Source organism: Penicillium coprophilum, assembly GCF_028826855.1.
Source record: "Penicillium coprophilum strain IBT 35676 chromosome Unknown utg000005l_segment0_segment0, whole genome shotgun sequence".
Classification (NCBI taxonomy): domain Eukaryota; kingdom Fungi; phylum Ascomycota; class Eurotiomycetes; order Eurotiales; family Aspergillaceae; genus Penicillium; species Penicillium coprophilum.
The window spans coordinates 1,029,659-1,053,351 of record NW_026622724.1 but is presented as its reverse complement, the minus strand read 5'-3'; the positions used below and the strand labels follow the sequence as shown (position 1 = coordinate 1,053,351).

General features: G+C 49.1%; 12 protein-coding genes across 12 annotated transcripts; 8 read left to right on the top strand and 4 right to left on the bottom strand.

Moving 5' to 3' along the window:
* Window positions 1-208: 208 nt before the first annotated feature.
* Window positions 209-1,171, top strand: N7500_007983 (uncharacterized protein; the record flags this gene model as incomplete). The annotated part of the gene is made up of 3 exons (XM_056679127.1): window positions 209-362; window positions 433-969; window positions 1,041-1,171. 3 exons carry the CDS (start codon window positions 209-211, stop codon window positions 1,169-1,171), a joined length of 822 nt encoding a protein of 273 aa, XP_056529499.1.
* A 1,977-nt stretch (window positions 1,172-3,148) lies between these two features.
* On the top strand, window positions 3,149-3,538 carry N7500_007982 (uncharacterized protein; the record flags this gene model as incomplete). Its single annotated transcript, XM_056679126.1, has 1 exon — window positions 3,149-3,538. The coding sequence occupies one exon, from the start codon at window positions 3,149-3,151 to the stop codon at window positions 3,536-3,538; it is 390 nt and encodes a 129-aa protein (XP_056529498.1).
* Window positions 3,539-3,597: 59 nt separating this feature from the next.
* Window positions 3,598-3,996, top strand: N7500_007981 (uncharacterized protein; the record flags this gene model as incomplete). Its single annotated transcript, XM_056679125.1, has 1 exon — window positions 3,598-3,996. The coding sequence occupies one exon, from the start codon at window positions 3,598-3,600 to the stop codon at window positions 3,994-3,996; it is 399 nt and encodes a 132-aa protein (XP_056529497.1).
* Window positions 3,997-4,150: 154 nt separating this feature from the next.
* N7500_007980 (uncharacterized protein) lies at window positions 4,151-4,800 on the bottom strand (the record flags this gene model as incomplete). Its single annotated transcript, XM_056679124.1, has 2 exons — window positions 4,151-4,289; window positions 4,358-4,800. The coding sequence occupies 2 exons, from the start codon at window positions 4,798-4,800 to the stop codon at window positions 4,151-4,153; spliced, it is 582 nt and encodes a 193-aa protein (XP_056529496.1).
* A 650-nt stretch (window positions 4,801-5,450) lies between these two features.
* Window positions 5,451-6,559, bottom strand: N7500_007979 (60S ribosomal protein uL18; the record flags this gene model as incomplete). Its single annotated transcript, XM_056679123.1, has 3 exons — window positions 5,451-6,312; window positions 6,376-6,413; window positions 6,557-6,559. 3 exons carry the CDS (start codon window positions 6,557-6,559, stop codon window positions 5,451-5,453), a joined length of 903 nt encoding a protein of 300 aa, XP_056529495.1.
* Window positions 6,560-6,855: 296 nt separating this feature from the next.
* N7500_007978 (HAD family hydrolase) lies at window positions 6,856-7,691 on the bottom strand (the record flags this gene model as incomplete). The annotated part of the gene is made up of 2 exons (XM_056679122.1): window positions 6,856-7,581; window positions 7,638-7,691. 2 exons carry the CDS (start codon window positions 7,689-7,691, stop codon window positions 6,856-6,858), a joined length of 780 nt encoding a protein of 259 aa, XP_056529494.1.
* A 426-nt stretch (window positions 7,692-8,117) lies between these two features.
* N7500_007977 (kinetochore subunit FTA4 family protein) lies at window positions 8,118-9,033 on the top strand (the record flags this gene model as incomplete). Its single annotated transcript, XM_056679121.1, has 4 exons — window positions 8,118-8,283; window positions 8,373-8,541; window positions 8,592-8,694; window positions 8,716-9,033. The coding sequence occupies 4 exons, from the start codon at window positions 8,118-8,120 to the stop codon at window positions 9,031-9,033; spliced, it is 756 nt and encodes a 251-aa protein (XP_056529493.1).
* A 506-nt stretch (window positions 9,034-9,539) lies between these two features.
* Window positions 9,540-10,944, top strand: N7500_007976 (uncharacterized protein; the record flags this gene model as incomplete). The annotated part of the gene is made up of 3 exons (XM_056679120.1): window positions 9,540-10,316; window positions 10,379-10,433; window positions 10,490-10,944. 3 exons carry the CDS (start codon window positions 9,540-9,542, stop codon window positions 10,942-10,944), a joined length of 1,287 nt encoding a protein of 428 aa, XP_056529492.1.
* Window positions 10,945-11,830: 886 nt separating this feature from the next.
* Window positions 11,831-15,563, top strand: N7500_007975 (putative cell wall biogenesis protein Mhp1; the record flags this gene model as incomplete). The annotated part of the gene is made up of 2 exons (XM_056679119.1): window positions 11,831-11,882; window positions 11,980-15,563. 2 exons carry the CDS (start codon window positions 11,831-11,833, stop codon window positions 15,561-15,563), a joined length of 3,636 nt encoding a protein of 1,211 aa, XP_056529491.1.
* Window positions 15,564-16,228: 665 nt separating this feature from the next.
* N7500_007974 (ATP-binding cassette long-chain fatty acid transporter PXA2) lies at window positions 16,229-18,575 on the top strand (the record flags this gene model as incomplete). Its single annotated transcript, XM_056679118.1, has 4 exons — window positions 16,229-16,735; window positions 16,830-17,466; window positions 17,517-18,414; window positions 18,500-18,575. 4 exons carry the CDS (start codon window positions 16,229-16,231, stop codon window positions 18,573-18,575), a joined length of 2,118 nt encoding a protein of 705 aa, XP_056529490.1.
* Window positions 18,576-19,015: 440 nt separating this feature from the next.
* On the top strand, window positions 19,016-20,232 carry N7500_007973 (uncharacterized protein; the record flags this gene model as incomplete). Its single annotated transcript, XM_056679117.1, has 4 exons — window positions 19,016-19,070; window positions 19,199-19,434; window positions 19,631-20,056; window positions 20,122-20,232. 4 exons carry the CDS (start codon window positions 19,016-19,018, stop codon window positions 20,230-20,232), a joined length of 828 nt encoding a protein of 275 aa, XP_056529489.1.
* Window positions 20,233-20,643: 411 nt separating this feature from the next.
* Window positions 20,644-23,693, bottom strand: glpV (glycogen phosphorylase; the record flags this gene model as incomplete). The annotated part of the gene is made up of 8 exons (XM_056679116.1): window positions 20,644-21,051; window positions 21,114-22,879; window positions 22,928-23,005; window positions 23,052-23,155; window positions 23,209-23,270; window positions 23,325-23,360; window positions 23,422-23,434; window positions 23,491-23,693. 8 exons carry the CDS (start codon window positions 23,691-23,693, stop codon window positions 20,644-20,646), a joined length of 2,670 nt encoding a protein of 889 aa, XP_056529488.1.

The window sequence follows — 23,693 nt, the reverse complement described above, 5'->3', positions numbered from 1 at the left end:
CACTGCGGCTTTTACCAGTACAAAGGCGAAACTCAAGTATCCCGACTTAAATCTATTTAAACTCGTACTTACCCACCAAATGGCCTGGGGTGTGTGCATATCATTGTTGTTATTGCCAAAGACACGTGCGGATCAATCCGTGAGAACATATTCTTTTCGCTATTTTTCCTCTTCACGTTAGCCCGAACAGACGCTTAAGCTGTTGAACATGGTTTCCGACGAAGGTTACACGTATGAATTCGATGTTTCCTCGGAGAACGAACGCCTAGCTGGACAGCACCAGGCTCTTAAGCTTGGAATGGGAAAATTGGTATTGGCTCCAATGGATCTATCGCGTGAAGGCCTCAAAATCCTTGACGCCGGTACCTCAGATGGTAGAAACACTATTCATGTCTCAAAACAGAATGTTGAAGCTAATTTAAAAATTTCAAGGCTACTGGCTACAAGAGCTTGGTCCATCCTTGCTTCATCATCCAACATGTGAATTGATTGGAACTGATATTACGGGCGAACGGTTCCCAGACAAGCCTGAGGGGATGAAGCTACTTGTGCAAAACTCCGTGGGCCCTTTCCCTGATTCATGGGCTCAGACTTTTGATCTTGTTCACCAACGCTTTACCCTTAGCGGAATACCAAACTACAAAGATTGTGTTTCTGCGCTTCTTAGCTTGGTCAAGCCAGGTGGCTGGATCCAGCTAGTGGAACCAGAGGACATGTCTTCTGAACCAAATGGTCCTCAAGTGAAGCTTTTCGCAGATTTGGTCAAAATGTTTGCGCTTAACTCAGGGTCGGACTTGGGGTTCCAGAATGGAGGCCTCGAATCAGCCCTAAGGGAAGCTGGGTTTATCCGTGTTGGAAATATGGTGGCCCCTGTTTGTTTTGGCGCTGAATGCCCAGATCCCAGTCTGCGTGAGCAATCGATGAAAGCATATTGTCACACTGCCTCTCAGTTCATGGACTCCTACAAACGTATGTTTTGCACTCGGAGCTAATTCTGGTCAATCATTCTGATTCACATGGATTGCTAATGGTCGAACTAGGTCATCGCAAAGATGATGACGGACTGACACCTGCTGAAATTGATTCATACGTTCCTCGCTTAGCCGATGAGCTGAGAGATAGGGGGGGATACGCAGCTGTACGAGTTGTATGGGCACAACGCCCATTTTGAGACAAGTATCTGAATGGTGGCAAGTGTTATTTGCCATGATGGGTACCAAGGATTTCACTTTTGTCAATAGATATACGAATATGGCTAGGAGATCACGAGGTTCGTCATTGGCGGGTATGGAGTAGATATTACGCTTGCAGATTCTTTGTTTTTCCTGATTCGTCTTCCGTCAGTCTGTTCTCTGTCCAAAGGATTCCATCTTCGCTCTCAACAGCTTTGATCGTATGTGACATGTTTTGGCTCTTGTAAGAAGAAAATGGAAGATTTTGAATAGAGAAGTGGCTCCTGCCTTAGCCATTAGGACAAGAGAAAGGGGAGTCATGACTCATGCCTCCAGGGAGTGGTGAATCACAGTGAAAGACGGCAGGACCAAAATGACAAATATTTCGATCTAGACGGTGCGAAGTCAGAAAGGGCTGGCAAATGTAGGAGTGCTAGATCCTGGCGTCTTCTCATGGAGTTGTGAAGAAAGCGAGAAATCTTGGCTAAGCGCAACAGGATTCATTGAGAATATGTGAATGCACAATTGATACTGAATAGGGTGAGGCCTGTTCCTCTGGTGTCTGAGGAGGATTCGATACCTAAATACTTCATGTGGCTATCCAAGTGTAATGGAGCCATGACTGAGTGTGACTTTTCAGGGCGAAAGGCCTAGTTCCTCACCTCCCTCACCGGTCCGTAGAGCTTGAAGACCTTCAAATGATGGTTCTGGTAAGCTACCTCGCTACTGCACGATATGGAGATTCGCAAAATTCGAGCTGTGTTGTCAGCTCCTAGTGATAGTCATTGGAGGGTCGAGTCTATGAAGAATCAAGAAAGACAACCTTTGGAAGGTGTAAATGGAAATATTTGGATTGTAGAAACACATTTGCCCTCTAGTGGTTGTATCCAATCCACAATGGTTATGAGCACTGAAGTCTTCCCCATTTCTCTCCGATGTATGGTAAAATCATCTCTGCTTTTGTAATCCCCAATTCGGTTTGTAGGCGCTACATTTCTTCGCCTTCCACTTTCAACTTTCCTCTATTCTTCTTGCCTTTCTTCCACAGCCTTTCTCAGATCTCGTACCTCTTTCATCATCATGTCGGACCAGCGCACAGACTCAAGTAATATGTGGATCACAAAATCACTGCCCATGATTCCTAATGCTAATATTCGACTTTTGACTTATCAGGCCCGGGCCCAGATCCATCTTTATCTTCATAAGCACTGCTTCCGATCCCCCTGACCCGTGTAGTATCACCGGCAGACATGTGGTCCGGGATCAATTAGGCCCTGCTGCATTGTCATCGTTGGACCTGTCTCGGCAGCTTGTTCTTCTCCAAATCTGCTTAGAGCACCGACATGTCTATAGAAACCGGCGATGCAACCCTGAATACTGGCAGCATGTTACTTCTCACTTTTGGAAGATCTCAGGCTGGGATTGGAAGCAATGCAGAAACTACGTGCAGGACAAGATCCGTCGTTACCGTGCCGATCCTCTCAGGGTGCACAACTCTGCAGGTCAAATAAAAAAAATCTCCCAAGGCTGCGAGATTTGATCACTAACATAGATCGTGTCAACGCGCCGAGTCAGATGAGCCCCAAACGCCCCTCGCGTCCCTTGCAGGTCCAGCATACCATCTCTAGTTCTTCTAAAGACAGATACTCTCGATCTGCTTCTTCTTACTCTCAGCCTCCTGCTACAAAAGACACCGACCAAGAACTCATCGCGATGGCAGGGGAAGCAATGACACGGTGTGACCTTGATGTGGCTAAGTTTCGAGTGCTTCAGGTCTTGAACAAGGCACTTCGTGAGCAACAGCTCGATGAATTGAACAGGGTTCGCCAACATCAAATCCCAACGAAGTCTTTGAAAGACAAGCCAAGGAAGCTGAGTTGAGGGAAAATTGGCACGAGGCAAAGTCTCTGTTATCTCGCCTCGTGTACGGGGATGGCCCTTTGCTTCTCCTGGCATTGAAGTACAGCCAGGCAAGAATGGAATTTGATCCGTTCGAATTAGAAGAAGCTATGAAGCAGCTTAAAAAGGAATACCCCAATCCACGCCTTAATCAAGTGGAGCTCAACGCGCATTATGAGGATGCGGAAATGAGTGGCAATCGGCAGAGGATCGGTCATTATCATGGGTTGCTTCGTGCCAACAAAAGGGAGATCGGTGCTCTCTGGAACAAACCAGATGATTTCCGCAAGGTATTCGAGTTGATGGCTGAAGACATGCGCCAGACTCGTGACGAGGCTTTGTATGCGCACCCAGCTCCAGCTAGGGATACGGGAACTGAATCGCAATCTGGATCTCGACCCGAGTCTCAACGTAAGCCACTGGATATCGCTGAAGGAGTCCGCATGCTAAAAAGGCGCGCGGGCTGAAGCCCAAGAGAGGACCCGAGGACTCGACTTGTTAGACAAGGCACGGACAGCGCTAGTCAATGGGCAAGACAGTGCCAAAAACTCTTCTGCGTCAGGGCTCGAACGAGGAATGCAAAGAAGCACTTAATACATTGGAACTCAGGGGATCACTTGTTCTCGATGACATTGAGGAGGCGGAGACGTCGCTGGTGGCCCAGGGTGAGGATGTGAGTGTGGAGGATAGGTTGACACCCGAAACCCAAATTGCATTACTAGTTCTTATGGAAGCGGAGGCGAAAGCTGACGAAGAGAGATTCGATTCTCTACTGGCTCAAATGCTGAGGAACAGTAGCGAAACCAGGAGCCTTCGCAAGGAATTTGAGGAATCTATGGCCAAGAAGATCCGCTACTTTGACAGATGCAGAGCTACATTGCTTGCTGGGGGGAGGTTGCAAGATGTAGAGGTTGAAAAACAGTGACTCAATTCACGTATCGGAGATGCTGATGACGGCAGGTGAAAGGGGGGATGGTAGGAGTTAGCATGGATCGATGAAATACTATGTCCGATGGAAACTTGAGCAGAGCAAGATCTTGATATCTGTAGTTCAATGTGAATGTTGAGATTCGATCTACTTAACTAGTCTTCTCCAACTCCCTCACACTCAACTCCGGAGAGTCAATCTTCTCACCATCGGGCATTCGCAAATCTCCAGACGTTTCTAACCCCGAGCGCCAATCTTCCGCAGCCGGTGGGTTCCATTCCGCAGCATTGCTATCAACACCCCGTCAGCACAAGGACAAGGTCAGCTGCAACCACAGCCATCAAGTAGAAACACCTACCCATGTTCCCGATCCTCAACCTCCTTCGTCCATTCCTCGGGAAGTGGCGGACGCGGTGTATCTGACGCGAACGCATTATTCAATCCATCAGGCCTCGAAGTGCGACCTTTATACAGCGGGTAGTTCGAATCCAATTCCGGCCCTGGTGTCTCTTCATACGCGTGCGGAGCTGAATCTGGAGTCTGTGGGAGCGGGGTGCCGACGGCCTCGTCTTCGATAGGAACATGAGAATTCTGGTCTATTCGACGTCCGACTGGTGTCGATGTAGCAATTGCTCTACTGGTTCTGCCATTGTCTGAGCTCTTCGTGGACGGCTTCCGGTTTCGGTTCTGGTGAGGTGTTGTGCTTTCTGCCCGGTGAGGGGTCTGGCACCAAGGGCAATCGAATTTATCTGCATTGGCGCGATGCCAGCTCGCGTGGGTATGTTGTTGATATCTTCTCATGATGGATATGTGGGGATGGAGGGTGAGGGATATATATACAAGGGGGTGAAAAGTAATTGGAGGTCTTGTCGGGGAAACAGCTTTTTAAAGCGGGGAGTGATGACAATGGATCTATCTAGCCTCGTTTTTTTTTTCTGCATCCTTGCTGCTAGTTTGAGCAGCCACCAAATGTGCTGGCAATGCGTTCATGCCGTTGGGAGGCCACTAGTCACAGTATTGGCGCTTGGACATTGGCGTCGATCTAAATTTATTATGTGGGCTGCTTGGACTAATTTGACAACTAGCTTGCAAATGGCATGATGCAATAATCATACAATCGTACAATCTTCGAATATTGGAGTGTTTGGGGTACTTGGGGTTTTACTAGAGGCTTTACAGATCCCATTTACTGGCAGATGCAAGGAGGCAAATGAGGGAACAAGACAGATGGACATTCGGGAGCAGTTAGAACTGAGTAAAGAAATTGCCTTGAATGAACACCGAACTAATTGCTCCCAGAAAAAAACCCCTTCCGATAATAAAGATAAAAAGTGGTATGTGCCATGATCCGTCAAAAACTACATCACATGAATAAAACGCCGGCAGTAGCTTATCCCCTCAATGGAAGTATTGGTAGGAACTTTTGGTCAAAAAGATAGGAAGCGAGACGCTTAAGCAGCGAGCTTGCGGATCTTCTCCTCGACGCGAGCCTTGCGCTGCTCGCGGGTGAGGCGGGCGACCTTGTACTTCTTGGACTCGGCCTTCCACTCCTCCTTGGTCTTCTTGGGGCCAGCGTTCTCATCGGCCTTGAAGGGGTCCTCACGGATGGCCTTGTGGGCATCGGCGTAGATCTCCTCAAGGTCACCAGCCTCAATCTCGTTGTCAATGTACTTGACGAACTGGGACTTGTAGCGCTCCTCATCCTCATCGGCGAGGGTCTCCATGTACTCAGAGACGTGGCTACCGTGGATGTAGTTCTTGAGCATCTCAGCGTCAAGCTCCTCGGACTCGATGTCGTAACCGGGGAAACGGCGGTCGGAGTGGGGGATGAAGATACCACCGTCGGAGGCACCCTTCATGGCAGCGAAGACACGGTTACCGGTGGAGGTGCGGACAAGACCAACATCGAGGAAGGCCTTGAAGGGGCGGCGCTCGCCATCATCGGTCTCGATGGCCTCGGTGAGAGTGTGCTCACCGGTGGCCTCCTCGACACCCTTGAACTGCTCGTCAAGGTTGAGCTTCTTCAGGACACGGCGGGCAAGGAGAAGACCGGTGGCGTAGGCAGCAGACCAGTTGGTAAGACCCTGGTCGATACCGTACTTGGGGAGCTCGTGGGCGTAGGCAGCGGCGAGGACCTTGTCACCGGTGACCTCAGAGTAGACGATCTGGGTAACGATGTCGCGGTTGGTGAAGCGAACGACCATGCGGTACTTGGGCGCATTGTACTTGTTCTTGGCCTGGGTGATCAGGCGCTTGCGAGCATAGTAATCGGTCTTACCCTCGCGGCGGCGACGGTACTTAGTCTGGAAGCGACTATAGTTGGAAAAGTCAGCAAAAAATATCGAAAAACAAAGATTCAGAGAAAGCTTTACTAACCTGAAGTAGGCGTTGTTCTTGACGGTCTTGGTGAAAGGCTATAGACCAACGCGAGTCAGCAATTAACGCTTCAGATATTACGCCGAAGCAACTTGCAGGGACCCGGCTCCGATGGGAATCGGAGAGGAAATAAAATGCAAAAGGAATGCATAATGGCTCTTCAGCCATCAGTCGAACTCACCATTTTGACGGGGTGTCGAGGGCGCTGGAGATGGACGAAGAAAAGAAAGTCGGAAATTTCGTGGGTCGACTTTGTGCGGGATTTCGCTTAGCGTGGCTGCATCCCCCGCCAGAAAATGAGGTCGGCGACGAGTGGAACATCAACTTTCTGTATGGAAAAAGAAAAGAAATTTCATAATAAATTCGAGAAAATTGCAATAATTGGGAATATGAAACGAATTGGCCTAGATTCTTAGTCTTCATCCTTTTCTACAAAATAAACCTGACATTCTTCCCGAAATGACGAATATCTATAACGCCTCACAATCGTGCCTTGTCATCGTCCAGCAACTGAAGGCCTGTGATCTTCTCCAGCTCCTTGACGGCATCTTGGGTCTTTCCAAGTGTGACTTTAACTGTACGCATGCCAGCTTTCTTCGCCCCCTTCAAATTCTCGCCAATATCATCGAAGAACACAATGTCGTTGGGATTAGATCCGGCCAATCCTCGCCTCTTAGCCAAAGTGTCCATCTCCTGTAACGCCACCTGGTAGATTTTTGGGTCTGGTTTGCGGAGACCTGTGTGTGCAGACGAAATAAAGAAATCGAATTGCTTCTTGACATCGGACGCATTATTGTATTCATGTCCGTCGGGGAATATGACGGTGTTGGATAGAGCACCCATCAAGAACTGCCCTGACTCTTTCAATTTCTTCAGAGCTGGATACATGTATCGGTCTGGTGTGCGAGATATCCGCATCATCTCCCAGAAAAGCCATTCCGCATCCACTGTCGGTAGTGGAGGGATGGTGGAACCACGTGTGCCTTGTTTCTTTTGAAGTTGTTGGTGGAATTGTGTCCATAGTTTGGGGTCTCTTAGATCCGCATTGAACCCCGCAAAGAAGTCGGCATCCATCTTGATGTCCCCTCGCTCAAGCCTGTGCCAGCTACCATTTGGCGCCGTTCGCGAGATACTAAAATTGACCCATCCTGTTGGAATGTTTTGGGCAATTTCATAATCGAGGATGGCCTGGAATGGGGATACAACCTAGAGATTCGTCAGATATATATATCTTCAATTCGCCGGTCAAGTGGTTGACTTACACACACTCCTCCGATGTCAAACAGTAGGCCCACCGGCCTCTTGATCTCTGTCATTTTGAAATACTAATCAGGCTACCTGAGATAGTAGAGGTTTGGAATACGCTGAGATTGATGTTTCAATCAGTTGTGGTGACCTTAAAATCGCAACAAATTCAATTACTTTGAGAGATCTGGACATAAATGACGGTCAGATTGCCGAGGCACGTCTCTAAACCGAGGATATACTCCACACCAACAAACTTCATCAGTAACTAATAGGACCATAGGTCGGATTGAACTATCACTTAGTCGCTATGCTTCAAATATTTTTCTTTATTTTATTGTGGTTTACAACTGAAATCGACATTGGCCATCCCGCAAAATGGTATTTGCGGAGAGACACGTGACGCCTTATCGATAAGGACGCGCTTAGAGAAGATCGCAGAGCTTTTGGAGACTCGTCAATGGTACTTCTCCAACACCATTCAGATTGTGTTCGAAATGGATTCGACTCGAACTATAGCCGAGTTGAAATCTGCATTCATCTGGAGCCAAGTCCGCGTCTTCTCCGAGAGCCTTGATTTACCCGAAGACTGGCGACACTATGCTCCTGAAACTACTGAAGGTGATTTGAGTGACAAGGTGATCGAAGATGTCCTACACAAAGGTCAGAACACGAATTGCAATTGAGCAGCTCATTTATCTAGGGCTTTCTGCCCAGATATGGTGATGAATACCATACTCATAATTATATAGTAAATGCAGCCGCTAAACAGCACAATCGCGTTGTTTATTCATCCCAAGCCATACACCATGTTGCCCAGCAGATTGCAAATTTGTACTGGTCGTCGGTCAGTCAGGAGACGCGCCATCGAGATGCTTTTTCTCATAGTATCGAAAAAACAACGGATTTGTCACGGGGGATGTAAGGTATCATCCACCTTCATGCGTAACAGCACTGACTGAATGGCTTAGAAACATCACAAAGATGCCTGTCAACTTGGAAAGCCAGGAAGCAAGCGAAGAGGACCATGCAAAGTCAGTTTACAAACACACGTCCGGATTTTCTCCGATTGAAGTTTCACCTGCCTTACACTAGTCGCACAGGTACCAGCAGCTCCGTGAGCGGCTCGCAAGTCTCGACACTCAACGGCAGCAACGGCAACGGCACCTTGATCAGTTACATCATCTTCGAAGATTACTCGAGCCATTTGAACATCCCCAAAAAGACATTCAACCCAATCTTATCACGAAGGATGGAGAACTTGTTCAAGAATTAGAGAAAATGCGCATGCTCGTAGCCAGAGCTGGGGGCCGGATTACACAACAGAAAAGAAGCAGCGGTGCCCTTGAAAATTACGATTACTCACTTCCAGGCTCTAGTCAGAGATTGGAAGCCCTATTGGATATGCCTTGATGAAACCAAAATACCCTATGCCCACAGCTGCATACAATGAATTTACTTGCGATACGAGATGATTACACATTTCCAGTGCCTCTAATTTATTTTATAAGATGGTATTTTACGTGGGCTTCTACTTGAAGTTTGAACACGTTACCCTGGCTACAATGATCCCGATATCATGTACCTTCCCCCAGGGCGACCCATAGTTATAACCTCGTGAATGTCAACAGACATGAAAAGGCAAGTACGTATCAATTACTGTAGAAAGTCACTTATAGAACTCATAGAGCACGTGCGATTCCGCCGAAGCATAATTGAACATTTCGTACTGGGCGAGGAGCCCTTTTGATCTCCAAATCTCAACCGTCATTGATTCATTACACTTACACGCTCACACTCGTCCGCCGGTCGGAAAGAAATAGGCTTCGCTCCACCAATATGTTGGGAAACCTACTCCTTTAGGACGCTTTTCTTGGCCGATTTTCTTTGCAGCCATACAGTCGTTCTTCTCTATCCGAATGAGTGCCTTCAAGAAGATGAGGGAGCTTGTTGGAATAGGGCCATCACGTGAATCGGAATCACGTGCTGGCTCAGTCCCAGCCCCACCTGCTAGCGTGAGCTCCCAGCACAACAAGCTTGTTGACTGCCTACTAGAGACCTGCGATTCTGACCAGAGTTCCCTGGACGAATTTGCCATTTATTCAGACCCGAGTGATAGTGACGATACTGTCCCTGGTTTGTGTGCACCCGCCATCATCGAGGGCGACACTTCCCCCTCCCCTTCCAAGGCTTTCACGCGTGGGCATCGCCGTCGCTCCACGCACGTTACTCGCCGTGACCTTGAGAAGTTTCAATCGGAGGTCCTAGGCGTTGAAAATCACGCGTCTTGGTTCGACGAAGATAACGGCACTCCTCAATCATTCACCCCTGACGATCCTCAACTTGAGGAACTGAACCGAGCTTTCGCCGACGCCGACGTCTGTATGAACAACGCCGCTATGGCTAGCAACGGTACCGGCCACGGTAACTTCTCTGGCTATGAAAACAGTACTGGCACGATGAACATTCCCAATCTTCCTCCCCGCCAGACTCCGTCTCCCGCTCCCTCTCACTCTTCGGTCACCACCCAAATCAATGGCGGCGGAATGGGCGCCATGGGCGCGGCAATTCCGATGAACGCTGGACACCAGATGGACTTACACCATCTTTATGAGATGGTTGTCGAATTGAGCGACGTGTTGAAGAACAACCGAGATGTGACTAAGAACATCGTCGCGAATGCGGAGGAGATTGTGGTATGTGGGAACCAAAGAATGTTAATTCAAATTGGATATCTATCTGACAAATTTTTTTTTAGAAAAACGGTATTGTGGATAGCTCTGGTGCGAATGGCCAGCAGGGCGATAACCTCAGTATGTTGATCCCTGGCATTATTACTTCACTTCCCTGTTTACTTACGCTCGAGCAGCCGCCCGGATTGCCGAACTCGAGCGTGCACTGGCCAAGGAGAAGCTTCTAAGTGCCGATCACAAGCACCATCGCGAGGAAAACATGAAGGTGATTCAGGAGTTTGAGACTGCCGTAGGTGTTATGGTTGAGCAAATCCGCAACTATTGCCAGAACAACAATATGCACTACCTCGCCCAGAAGAAACATTACAACAATCTCCTCCAGGCTGAGCGCGACGCTCATCTGGAGAGTCGGCTCGACCGGGACTACTGGCATGCACAAACCATGAAATGTGCTGAAATGATCCGCACCGCCTATCGTCTGAAATGCGACGAAGATGATGTCCCCACCCGCGTCATCTCTGGTTTGCAAAACGAAGTTCGTGCCTACCGCTTTGCGCTTGGCATGGAAGCCGAGAAACCCGAAGAGGAGTATGGTTGGGAATATCTCAAGAATATCCCTGGTTTGGAATAAATAGGGGGTTTATGTGGGGAACAGCGAAAACCGCTCTACTATTTCCGATGTCCGCTTGACGCCGTGATGACTATTTTCTTTTCATCGCATACCCCTTGGAGGCGTTTGCGTTTTTTTTTTTCTCTCTTTCTTTTGTCGGCACATTTCTCCAGGAAATGGTGTGGCGTTTTTAGGTGTTTTTATCGCGGATACCCGTATACTTTTGAGTGTGTTCAACACTCCTTTTTTTAGGTGCAAACTAAATTACTCTTTAATCTCCCACCTAACCCTTGGACTCCACATATGTTGTCAGTACAATGTTGTAGATGATAATGTCCACTATATTCCACTATATTCCGCCACTTGGAGTGGCGACCGGATTCCTAGGCCTGTACCTCAATTCCACTCCAATGATATATATTACACCCTATTAAAAAATACGCTTCTCAACAGGTAAATTTGGTAAATCTGTATCCTCACGTGTCCAGGTGCCCGATTATGTCACCGGCCATGCTTAATTGCATCCGGACTCGTCCCAGTCCATTTTAGTTACCTCTCGCATTTCACTATGCATTTCTCGTCAAATCAAGCGATGATATTGGGCCACTTACAGTAAGGGTGTACTTTACCGCATCTCGGTCGCAGATCATACGGCACTCCCCATTCCCCGGCATCCTCAATATAGTATTTCTATTTCTTTATTGTCGTCCACCTGATTGTCCTTTGTCTTTTGGCGATCAACACTGGAAAGTGGGGGAGCCAATTATGCGTTCGATCTAGTCCTGTCCAGTCATTGCGCTCTTTATACGACGCCACACACACCGCTGATAAACTCTCAACGACTACGGAGTACTTGGGCACTGCCAAATTACATTCCTTTTGCGTCTGGCTTTTGAGGAATTTCAAAATGGAAGGTGTTCAGACTGTGGACGTGAGCTGGCTTCATCATTCACAAAAAGGTAAGTTCCACTTTCTATGCTAGCACCTCTTCGACCCCAGGTTATGACCGGCTTGTTGGAGTTCCGAAATCGGGGCGGCTTCTAATACTCTCTTTAGACCATTTATCTCGCACAAAGTCAGTATCAGCGAACGACAAACCTGGCGCCGAGTCAGAACCACCGACGTCTTCTCAATCTAAGTCGCACCGGCGATCTCGTTCCAGCAGCAATCCGGCACGCCCAACACCGGCCCCTTCCACAGAAACGAAGCAAGCTCCCAAGAATGACGCAGTGCCAGTACAAGCAAAACCAACGCCAGTTGAGAAGATCGAGGAGCAAAAGCCGTCTACGCCATCCCCCAAACCCATCGGCCGACGAAACTCGTGGATCTCCAGTTTAAGCTCGAAGTTTTCCTCTGGATCTACCCCGCCGTCGCAATCAAGCCTCAAGGCCAGTCCTGCGAGTCCGAAAACAACCTCGCCCCTTGAGACGCATAACCCATTCGGTGCCGCCTATTCCCCGAAAGACAAGGAGGAAGAGAGGAAAGACGATTCCAATCCCTTTACTTCATCATCGCCCAAGGGGCCTTCTTTCATTCACAATGCACTACGCAAATTCTCGTCTAACTCGGGTGGGTTACCCAAATTAAATCCCAATGGTTCGATCTGCCCGCGTCGCGTGATGAACATCGATCAAAATCGGCACAGATGCAAGGTTGCGGATTTGAACCAGGCCAAACTCAACCGTGTTGCGTTCTGCGTGGATGTTGAAATTGCGGGTATCTCCCATCGGGATGATGACGAGGAAGCCCCTCCAACGAATCAACTACGGCAGCATCTACCCGAGTCTAATAGCCATAAGTCTAAGAAGGCCGATCTTAAATTGAAGGAGCAAGATGAAGCTGGAGCCTTGAAGCACCCCCAGACTACGTTAGCTGAGAAGGATAACGCGTCTGAGCCTCCGGCTCCTACTTCTGCCCCGGCTCCTGCTCCTGCTCCTGCTCCGGTCAGCGGTGGTGTGAAGGTCCAATCTAGCCCTCCCTCAACAAATACCACCAACAGCAAACCATCTGCTGATCCCACCCCTAGCGGGGAACAGGCTGATCCAACAAGAAAGCAAGAGAAGAAGAAAAGGTCCGAGGCAGAGCGAAAAGAACGGAAGGAGAGAAAGCGAAGACAAGCCGTGGCTAATGGTTCGGTTCCGTTGCAACTCGATGCAGACAATGACGAAGAGTATCCCCGAGATCCAGCACCAGCACCGGGTGCCTCTCGCCCCAAAACGCAAAGTCACCCAACAACCGATCCAGTGCGTATCTATCGCCGTTGTTGCCAGCTACGTGAGACGCCTGTTCTCAAGAGAGTGGTTGACGAGATCTCCAAACCTTCATCAACACTGGCCGAGTCACCCGGCACAGTAGCAGCATTGGATTTGAGCAATTTCCCTATGACCTCACAGGATTTGACAACCTTCAGCGACTGGCTCGCGGTTGTTCCAGTCCGTAAACTTATTCTTGAAAACTGTGCCTTGACGGATACTTTCGTACGAGCCATTCTTTCAGCCCTACTCGCTACCAAGACGGTAGAACAGATGCGGTATCGACGGAGACGATCACGAAGATCAGAATCTCCAGACTCCAATGACTATGAACGATATGGCGTTGTGGAAAAGCTTTCCCTGAAGGACAATCCGAAGATCGGAAGGGAAGGATGGCGCCATATCAGCCTTTTTATTCACCTCTCGAAATCCTTGAACGCTATCGATTTGTCGGGCATTCCTTTCCCTCAAGGCCAGGTTGCTATCGATGGTTCTGGGATTGCGGGTCAACCCCAGCCTCCTATGGCCGATGTGAGCATTATCTTCGCGAGTGCCCTGGCAGAGCGCTTTTCTGGGGATCGGCTCGAAGAATTGCTGATGAGCGAGTGTTATCCTTCGGTCGACGCTGTAAAGCAAATTTGCAGGGCGAGCACCAAGATGGGCTTGCGAAGGCTCGGCTTCGCGAACAATGGTCTGACTAGAGAGGGCCTAGAGCATGTGGTTGAATATCTCAAAGCTGGATATTGTGAAGGACTGGATTTAGGTGGCAACCCCATCAAGGATGATCTCGATCTTATTACAGACGCGTTTGAACCTGAAACACCGCTTTATGCACTGAGTTTAGCTGACTGCTCCCTCAATCCGTCGGTGATTTATCCATTGCTCCAATCCCTTGCTCAGATTCATAACCTCCGATTCATCGATTTCTCTCACAATCGCGAGTTATTCTCGTCGCAGCCCAACGCATTGGGGGCTTTCCGTCGCTTCCTGCCGAAAATGCCCTCTCTGAAGCGTTTTCATCTCGCTGATGTCGCTTTATCACCGGATCATGTTATTGGTCTTGCTGAGGTACTGCCGGAGTGCCCCAGTCTGTGTCATCTGAATATTCTAGAGAATCAACAAATCGTGGATTTGGCGTCTACCACGGACCCTCTTGCTCAGGAAGAAGCTTGTGCTGTCTATGCATCAATGATGGCAGCTGTCCGTGTGTCTAGAACCATCATTGCAGTCGACATCGATGTTCCCAGCGCAGAAAACAACGAAGTTGTCAAAGCTCTAGGATCACAAATTGTGGCTTACTCGCTACGGAACCTTGAAGGCGGCGCCATGGCCGAAGAGCTCTCTGGCTCTAGTTCCCCACTTGTGGATGTTCCTGTGCCAGATATTCTACAGCATATTGTCGGACACTCTCTGGGTTCCGAAGAGCTTTGCGACGAGGAAGACGAGCCCGCTCCGGATGAGGATTATGTTATTGGTGGCACAGGTGTTGTTAAAGCATTGGGTGTTTGTCTCGGGAATCTGGACCAGCATGGTCTCGATGTTCTTGGAGATCAATCTTTACCAGCTAGTGGTACCACAACGCCCCGACGCCGCAAGTCTCGAGGTGTCCCTACCAAGCGACCTCGCGACATGTCGAAGAATTTGCTGGAATCCGCACGCAATATCAGAGTCCGGATCCAGTCGGCTCTTATTCGTGAGGATCGTGCTGGTAATGACGCGAATTATCGCCGCCTGCAATTTTTAGACATGACCTTGCATAGGATGATTCAGCGCTTTGAGGATGAATACCCCGAAACTCGTATCATCCCTCAACTTCCGCCTGCTCTTCCAGTCCCTGATACGATCTCTCAACACTCTGGTGATGACGATGGAACCGGCTCGATCGCTGCTGGGGGCAATCTTAACAGCAGCCAGCTTGACGAGACTGGCGGCGACGAGGAAGACACCGACCAATATGCCGTTCGTCATTCTCGCACCAGCTCCATGACTTCCCTCCACTCTCGAGCCATGACATCCCAAGAAGGACACATCCACCGCATCGGCCAGAATCTCCGCCGCGACTTCCTGAAACCGTCTCTAGCTCCTGACGACGAAGATTTCGACTACGATGATGATAACTCGCACATCGCTGCTCTCCGGCAAAAGCTCGACCTCCTACATGACGAGCAGTCTCTGTCTCAATTCGATGACTTTGATGCCGACATGGCCTTTAACCACCTCGGGACTACCGTCGATGAACTGTATGATTCCCAGCAGCGAGACGCCGAAGGATTCGAGCGCTTCAAGCAGTCCCAAATCGCTGCCCAGATCAACAGTGGTATTCGTGCCAGGGATAATGCAGAACCTAGGGCAGGCTCCGAGGGAGCAGAGAGCAAGCCCCTATCTTGAGTTTTCTCATTTTCATTTATTATCATATTGATCATGATATTGGCTTCTTATGTATCCTTTGCGCTTTATAATCACTGTACATATTCTATGCGTGCATGTCTTTGGGTGGGATCTACTCAGCCCAGCTTTTTGTACATACGTGACGGGCACGAGAGAAGGGCGGAATTCTGTTATCATAGCATCTTCACAGTCGTTGCCATTACTTTGTTTCTGCATCACTATGTATCTACATGTTGTTGTTTTAGGGCCGTATACCACTCTCTCTAGTCAAGGGATTTTCCCGTCTCTTTGTCTTTTCATCAGATGCGCAAGTAATATGGTTGCTGCCTTAGGCCAGCATATCTTCTTTCCTTGATACGTGATATTCTCTAATTCCCTCAGAATCTATTAAGAAGGTTGTGTTGCATGATATGAATAGATCCCTGTGTTTTAAACATAAATTAAAGCTTTAATAAAGATCAATAAATCGCCGATGCCCAGGTGAGATTACCTGGGAGTGGGTTCCTCGGCTGAACATTCCCCAGTTTCCTGGGGTATCACATGTCACCTCCGTCATGGCAATGGCATATTTCTCCTCTCCCTCAACTCTTTCAACCCTTTCACCTCTCTCGACAGCGGACATGTTTGCGCCAGAATCTGGCTGATAAGGAATCAACAGCTCCGCCATGGCCGTTCAGTCAAAACTACTACCGCCCGAACGGTCCATCAAGCAGATCCTCTCCAGCCTAACATCCCTTTACCTACAAAACCGTACCCGAATCTCACGCGCCGTATATCTCGCCCTCTTCGCTGCACTCGCCAAGCGAATCCACAATGCCATCTCCGAGCAGAAAGCCGCGTCACGGCAGGTAGAGCTGCGCCGACGGCCCGGCACCAGTAGTCTAGGTGATGAGGAACAACCCCGCAAGAAGCGCGTGGAGATCAACCGGGAATTCTTCAAGAACTTGCTCCGTTTATTGAATATTGTCATACCCGGATGGCGAAGTAAGGAACTACGACTGCTAGTGAGCCATAGCGTCTTCCTCGTGTTGCGGACGCTGCTTAGTTTGTACGTTGCCGAGCTGGACGGAAAGCTTGTGAGCAACTTAGTGCGCGGCAAGGGGAAGGATTTCTTGCTCGGCCTTGTCTGGTGGATGATTGTGGCTGTCCCTGCTACTTTCACTAATTCTATGGTAAGTCCCCGGTCATGGAACCTAGGTTTCCAGTCTGCGGTGTTGACATGCGACCGTTCAATGCATTTGCTGACTTGATACTTTGCTGTATTAGCTTTCCTACCATCAGTGCAAGCTTGCTCTCAGCTATCGCAAGCGTCTCACGGACTACATCCACGAGAAGTATCTATCCAACATGACTTTCTATGCCATCTCCGCCTTGGATGATCGAATAAAGAATCCCGATCAGCTCGTCACGGTCGATGTGTCTCGCTTCTCGGACAGTCTGGCAGAACTGTATTCCAATTTGGCTAAGCCCATACTCGACATGGCCATTTATAATTACTCTCTGTCCAAGAATGTCGGAGGTGAAGGGCTGTTCATCATGAGTCTGCTGGTGCAGTTGTCTGCCAACGTTATGCGCATGCTGACTCCACCATTTGGCAAATATGTTGCCGATGAGGCCCGGTTGGAGGGCGAGTTCCGTTTCCTCCATTCACGGCTTATTGATTACAGTGAGGAAGTTGCGCTTTACCATGGCCACGAGGCTGAGAAGGATACCCTTGACAAGGGTTATTTCACGTTGATCAAGCATGTGAATCGTATTCTGCGCCGGAGACTTTACCATGGATTCATGGAAGACTTTGTGATAAAGTATTTCTGGGGAGCTATGGGCTTGGTACTCTGTAGTGTACCTGTCTTCTTCAGGATTCCTGGCCAGGCTACACACAGTATGGGAGACCACACTGAAAGTAAGTTGTAGTGGTTTGGTGTTGAATTTTTACATGCTGATGAATCCCAGGCTTCGTCACAAATCGTCGAATGTTGCTTTCCTCCTCGGATGCTTTTGGCCGATTGATGTTCTCCTACAAAGAGATATCGGAGCTGGCTGGGTACACTTCGCGTGTTTCCTCCCTACTGGAAGTGATGGATGATCTCCTCGCTGGAAGGTTCGAGAAGAAGTTGGTATCTTCCGCTTCGACAGAAGAGAATGCGGAGGTGCTATCTGGTCGCGGTAAAGTTATAGAAAGCGACGCGATTGAGTTCACAGACGTACCGATTGTATCCCCGAACGGTGACGTATTGGTGCGCAAGCTGTCTTTCACGGTCAACCCTGGCGATCACCTTCTGATTGTCGGACCCAACGGGTGCGGCAAATCGTCCCTCTTCCGGATCCTGGGCGGGCTCTGGCCGGTGTACGGAGGAACGGTAAAGAAACCTCCTTTCCAGGATATTTTCTACATTCCCCAGCGACCATATCTGTCCCGTGGGACCCTGCGGCAGCAAGTGATCTACCCCGATGGAGTGCGCGAAATGCGCGCCAAGGGTGTGACTGATGCCGATCTCTACGATGTCCTATCAGTGGTTGAAATTGCGTCCGTCGTAGACCGCCCTGGGGGCTGGGATGCAGAGGAAGAATGGCGCGATGTGTTATCCGGTGGTCTGCAGCAACGCATTGCTATGGCTCGCTTGTTTTATCACCGACCCAAGTTTGCCATTTTAGATGAATGCACATCCTCGGTGACGCTGGAAATTGAGAAGGTCATGTATGAGACGGCCAAGAAGCTTGGCACCACGCTCATGACTGTCTCGCACCGACGCAGCCTCTGGAAATATCACCAGAAGATCTTGCAGTTTGATGGAGAGGGCGGATATATCTTCACCGGTCTAGACTGGGAGCGACGCTTGAAACTGGAAGAGTAAGTTTCTCCGATCCCGATATCAATTCCGATTTGCCCGATTTACCCGATTTACCCGGTTTTCCGCTTATTAACCATCTCACAGTGAGAAGGAAGAGTTGGACTTGCAGTTACGGGCTGTGCCCGAATTACAACGTCGGGTTGCCGAGTTGACGGCATAATTTTCCCATAATTCATTTGACCCTTTAGCGCTGAGATGCTTGCAATGTTTGCAATGCATGATGTATCATGCATCCACTTCCAATGATATTGACCAATCCAATCAATGACTCACCCTCGGGCTTCCACAATTCGGCTTCTCTGATTTTGATGTCCGTGACCCCCCCTAACGACAGCCAATCAACGCCTGTTATAGCAACCTTGAATTCTCACGATGTTCAGATGAGCCCCCCCCTCGGCCGGCCCACACTGATGTCGTGGGAATTCCCTACGTCATATTCCTATATATCTTGTTTGCCACGGAATACCAAGTTCTTCAAGAATAATCGTACTTAGGATCGTGAATTGGCTGTTTTGCATTTCTTTTTTTGTACTTTTCTTCCTAAATTCTTCCCCCATACACACCCCTACGCGCCTTCTAAAGTAAACCCTCTTCTATACAATGGCTATCACACAGATGAAACCCCACCAAAAAAGAAAGATCATCATCTTTTCCGGTATGTCACCTGTTGAATATACTCCTAACTCCTATCCATTTCCGCCGATTCCTCATGCCGCAAATCCCAACCTCAAAGCCCTAAATCCACCCCAACACACCCAAAGAACCCGAACTAACAACCCCCAGACTTCGACGGCACAATCTTCTTACAAGACACCGGTCATGTCTTAGTAGACCACCTCGGCTGCGGCGCAGCCTACCGCAACAAACTCGAAGAACAATTTAAGAGCGGCGAGCGAACCTTCCGCGATATCTCAGACGACATGTGGGGATCCCTCACCATCCCCTTCGGCGACGGCTTCGAGATCATGGAAAAGAACCTCGAACTAGATCCCGGCTTCCGTGAATTCCACCAATACTGCGTCGCCGAAGGCTTCCCTTCAACGTGATCAGCGCAGGCCTAAAGCCCGTTCTACAGCGCACATTAGATCTATTCCTAGGTGTCGAAGAGGTATGCCCCCCTCCCCCCCTCTCTCCCTTTCTCCCTCTCTCCCAGTATCTATACAAAAGCCACTCATAAATGCATCTCCAACCACCCACTAACACCCATTCCAAAAGGCCGCCTCTATCGAAATCGTCGCAAACGACCTAAACGCCCCAGGCGGCATTCCCTGGAAACCCGTCTGGCGCGACAACACCGATTCAGGCCACGACAAGGGCGCCAGCGTGAACCAAGCGCGCGCAAAAGCCCAAGCCGAATGCGAACCCGATGAAATCCCTCTCATCGTCTTCATCGGCGACGGCGTCTCCGACCTCGCCGCTGCCCGTGAAGCAGACGTCCTCTTCGCTCGACGTGGTCTGAGACTAGAGGAATACTGCATCGAACACGGTATCGAGCATACGCCTTTTGATGATTTCTCGCAGATCAAGAAGGAGATTGAGGCGATTAGTCTTGAGGATCAGAGGAAGACTGGTGGTGTTGGGAAGCCGGTGCGGTATAACCCGCGTGCGAATATGTGGAGGAGGATTTCTAGTAAGGAGGCTGTATGTTTTTCCCTATTCGAGAGAAGGATTTTGGGGGACTATTACTAATGGGGTTTTTTTATCAGGTTCCGACGCTTATGGCTACGGCTACGCCTTCGCAGGATGAGAAGATGGCGCTTTGGCCGGATTATTTCTCTCAGCCTAAGCAGCCTCAGCCGGAGACGATTACGGAGTGAGGTTATTGCTTTGGGGATGCTTTGACGTATTTCATGGTTTGATGTCATATCTTAGGGGGTTTTTTTTGGCATGGAGTGGGTGTTGGTTCGGTATTTTCAGTCATTACTGCCTTGAAGTAGGTTTCTTCTGGCTTCGTACAGACTGCTGTATATCGAGATTGGGTTATATAGATATTTAGTTCTGCTTAGACCAATTTTTTATAAAATAAAGTCTTATAATGATCAATGGTTACCTGGGCCACTTATTAGTCACCTAAAATTATGGGATGATAATAATGGATATACTATTAATGCTAATGATATTGAACAAACCAATGCTGATGAGTTCTTCGAACCAATGAAAAACGCATGCAAATGATCAAATAAAAAGAAAGACCTGGCACAGTGCATGTCAAATCTTCCATAGTATGCTTAGTCCGTAACGTTCAGAGGCTCGACATTCCAGATACTATCAGCGTACTCATTAGTAACGCGATCCATGGAGAAGAATCCCATACGCGCGACGGATGTAATCGATTTAGCAAGCCACTCTTCCTGATTCTGGAAGGCTTCGTCGACCATCTCGTGGGTGGTGATGTAGGAATTGAAATCATCCGAGACGAGATAATAATCGCCGTGCTCGTCGATGGAGCTTGTGAGCGCAGAGAAATCAGATTTATCGCCAAACATGTTGTCTTTGATTGCGTTGAAGACGCGTTCCAGCTGTGGGTCTAGCTTAAAGTCTCCGTAGAAGTGTCTGTGACGCAGGTCCTCAACGTCCTCGGCGAGATTGCCGAAGAGGAAGATGTTCTGCTCGCCGATTTCGCGGGTAATCTCGATCTATAAGTTGCGTTAATATTATCACTGAATTGAAAGTTGGATAAAAATAAAAGAAGACTTACGTTGGCTCCATCGCAGGTGCCGATGATCAGACCACCGTTCAGGACGAACTTCATGTTGCTCGTGCCACTGCCCTCGGTACCGGCGGTTGAGATGTGTTCGCTGATATCCGAAGCAGGGCAGATAATCTCCGCCTTGCTGACGTTGTAATCAGCAATAAAGATGACCTTCAAAAGGTCGCCAATCTCCGGGTCCTTGTTCACGACATCGGCCACCTTGTTGATGAGATGAATGATGGTCTTAGCCATCCAGTAACCAGGGGCTGCCTTGCCTCCGAAGATGGAAACTCGAGGCACCACTTTCTTTTTCTCCTCCGCTGACATGGCTTTGATCGTCAAGTAGCGGTGGATGACTCCGAAGATGTTGAGCTGTTGACGCTTGTATTCGTGGATACGCTTCACCTGCACATCAAAGAGGGCATTGGGATTGACATCGTATCCCGTGGTGGCCTTGATGTGTTCAGCTAGGCGCAGTTTATTCTCCCGCTTGATAACCGCCCACTCCTCGCGGAAAGCCTTGTCGTCGACAAAGGCCTCTATCTTATCCAAAAGTGTGAGATCCTTCAGGAAGTCATAGCTTCCAAGCTTCTCTGCGATCAACGCAGACAATCTGGGGTTGGCCTGGTGGAGCCAGCGTCTCGGGGTGATACCATTGGTAACATTGGTGAAACGGTCGGGTCCATAGATCTTCACAAAGTCTTTGAAAAGAGTGGTCTTAAGCAGGTCGGAATGCAGCTCGGCCACACCGTTGACTTTGTGAGAGCCAATAATGGCCAGGTAAGCCATGCGCACCATCTTGGGATGCGACTCTTCAATGATCGAGACTCGCGACAGGATATCCCGATCATTGGGGAATCGCTTCTCAACAGATTGCAGGAAGAACAGATTGATCTCGTAGATAATTTGTAAGTGCCGCGGAAGCAGATTCTGCATCAGCGGAACAGACCATTTCTCCAGCGCTTCGGGAAGAACAGTGTGATTAGTGTACCCGAAGGTCTTGGTCACGATCTGCCACGCCTCGTCCCATTCCAAGCCCTCCTTGTCAATCAAAATGCGCTGCAACTCAACAATTGCAAGGGCTGGGTGGGTATCGTTAAGCTGGATGGCGATCTGATCAGAGAACTCGCCCCAGGCCCGCTTTGTCTTCTTGAATCGTCGAACGATGTCATACAGCGAGGCAGCACACCAGAAATACTGCTGCTTCAGACGCAGTTCTTTGCCTCGCTCGAGGTTATCGTTGGGGTAGAGAACGGCTGAGATGGTTTCCGCCCTCTGCTGGTCCGCCACAGCACTTTCATAGTCTCCAGCATTGAATTTCTGGAAATCAAACTCTCCGCTGCTAGCCTTGCTAGACCACAGACGAAGGTTGTTGGTGGTCTTCGTGCCGTATCCGGGGATGGGGACATCGTATGCGATGGCTTGAACAATCTCACCATCCTCCCACGAGTGCGAGATCCTGCCATTGTCATCCTGGTATTTCTTGACATTACCATAGAACTGGATGTCGACTGTTATTTCGTGACGCGGGAACTCCCAGGGGTTGTTATCCAGCCAGTAGTCTGGTACTTCTACCTGATATCCATTGACAATCTCCTGCTTGAAGATACCGTAACGGTAACGCAAGCCATATCCCCAGGCTGGGTAGTTCAGCGTCGCCATGCTGTCCAAGAAGCAGGCCGCCAAACGACCCAGACCACCGTTACCAAGTGCTGCATCATGCTCCTGGTTGATGACATCCTCGATGCGGAATCCAAGATCGTTCAATCCATCTAGAATCATCAGTGATAACCCAGACCATAGATGCTTCTAGCATTTACCTCGAGCAGTATCTTTCAACCCAACATTCAGCATAGCATTGTCCAATGTACGTCCCATGAGGAACTCGAGCGACAAATCTACAGCGATTAGCCATTGTCTTCTGTCACGGAGCTACACACATACAGTAGACTCGCTTCTGATCTTTGAAAGTCTGACGCTGCTGAGTCTTGTTCCACTCGATGATTAACCGATCTCTGAAAGCAAGCGCGGTTCCTGAGTATGCAGCCCTATGAAAGAACTAAGTCAGCAAAAACTTGAATGAAAGGCACAAAGTACATACAATTCATCGCAATTGTACATTGACCGAGCGAGGGTTGTTTCGATATGGCGCACGAGATCTTTCTGCCCGAGACGTTAGACCACAAAGGATCAAATCCTAATACGTGTCGAACTCACCTCAAATTCTTCCTTGGTGTTAAACTCAGTAGCCGACTAAAATCATTCGACGCGTTAGTCTCCTAGACCCCCTGATGCTAGGTTTATCTCCACATACATGTTTCTTCCAGCTGTGAGATTGATGGTTAGTTCCAACTATCCAATGCTAGCGAAGGAAGGTACTCACGCTTCTCGGAGTGGCTCAGGAATACTAGCTTCCACATTTTTAATCTCAGCCGGCCCAAGACCAGTGAATGTACGCTTATGTTTGGGACGGCTGAATCCCGGGCCAACAGGACCCTGAAGGTCGGCGATAGGAGCTCCGAAGGAAGATCGTCGCTCCCGACGAGGTTCGGAGGGGGCAACCTCAACTGGGTCTAGGTTTGACAT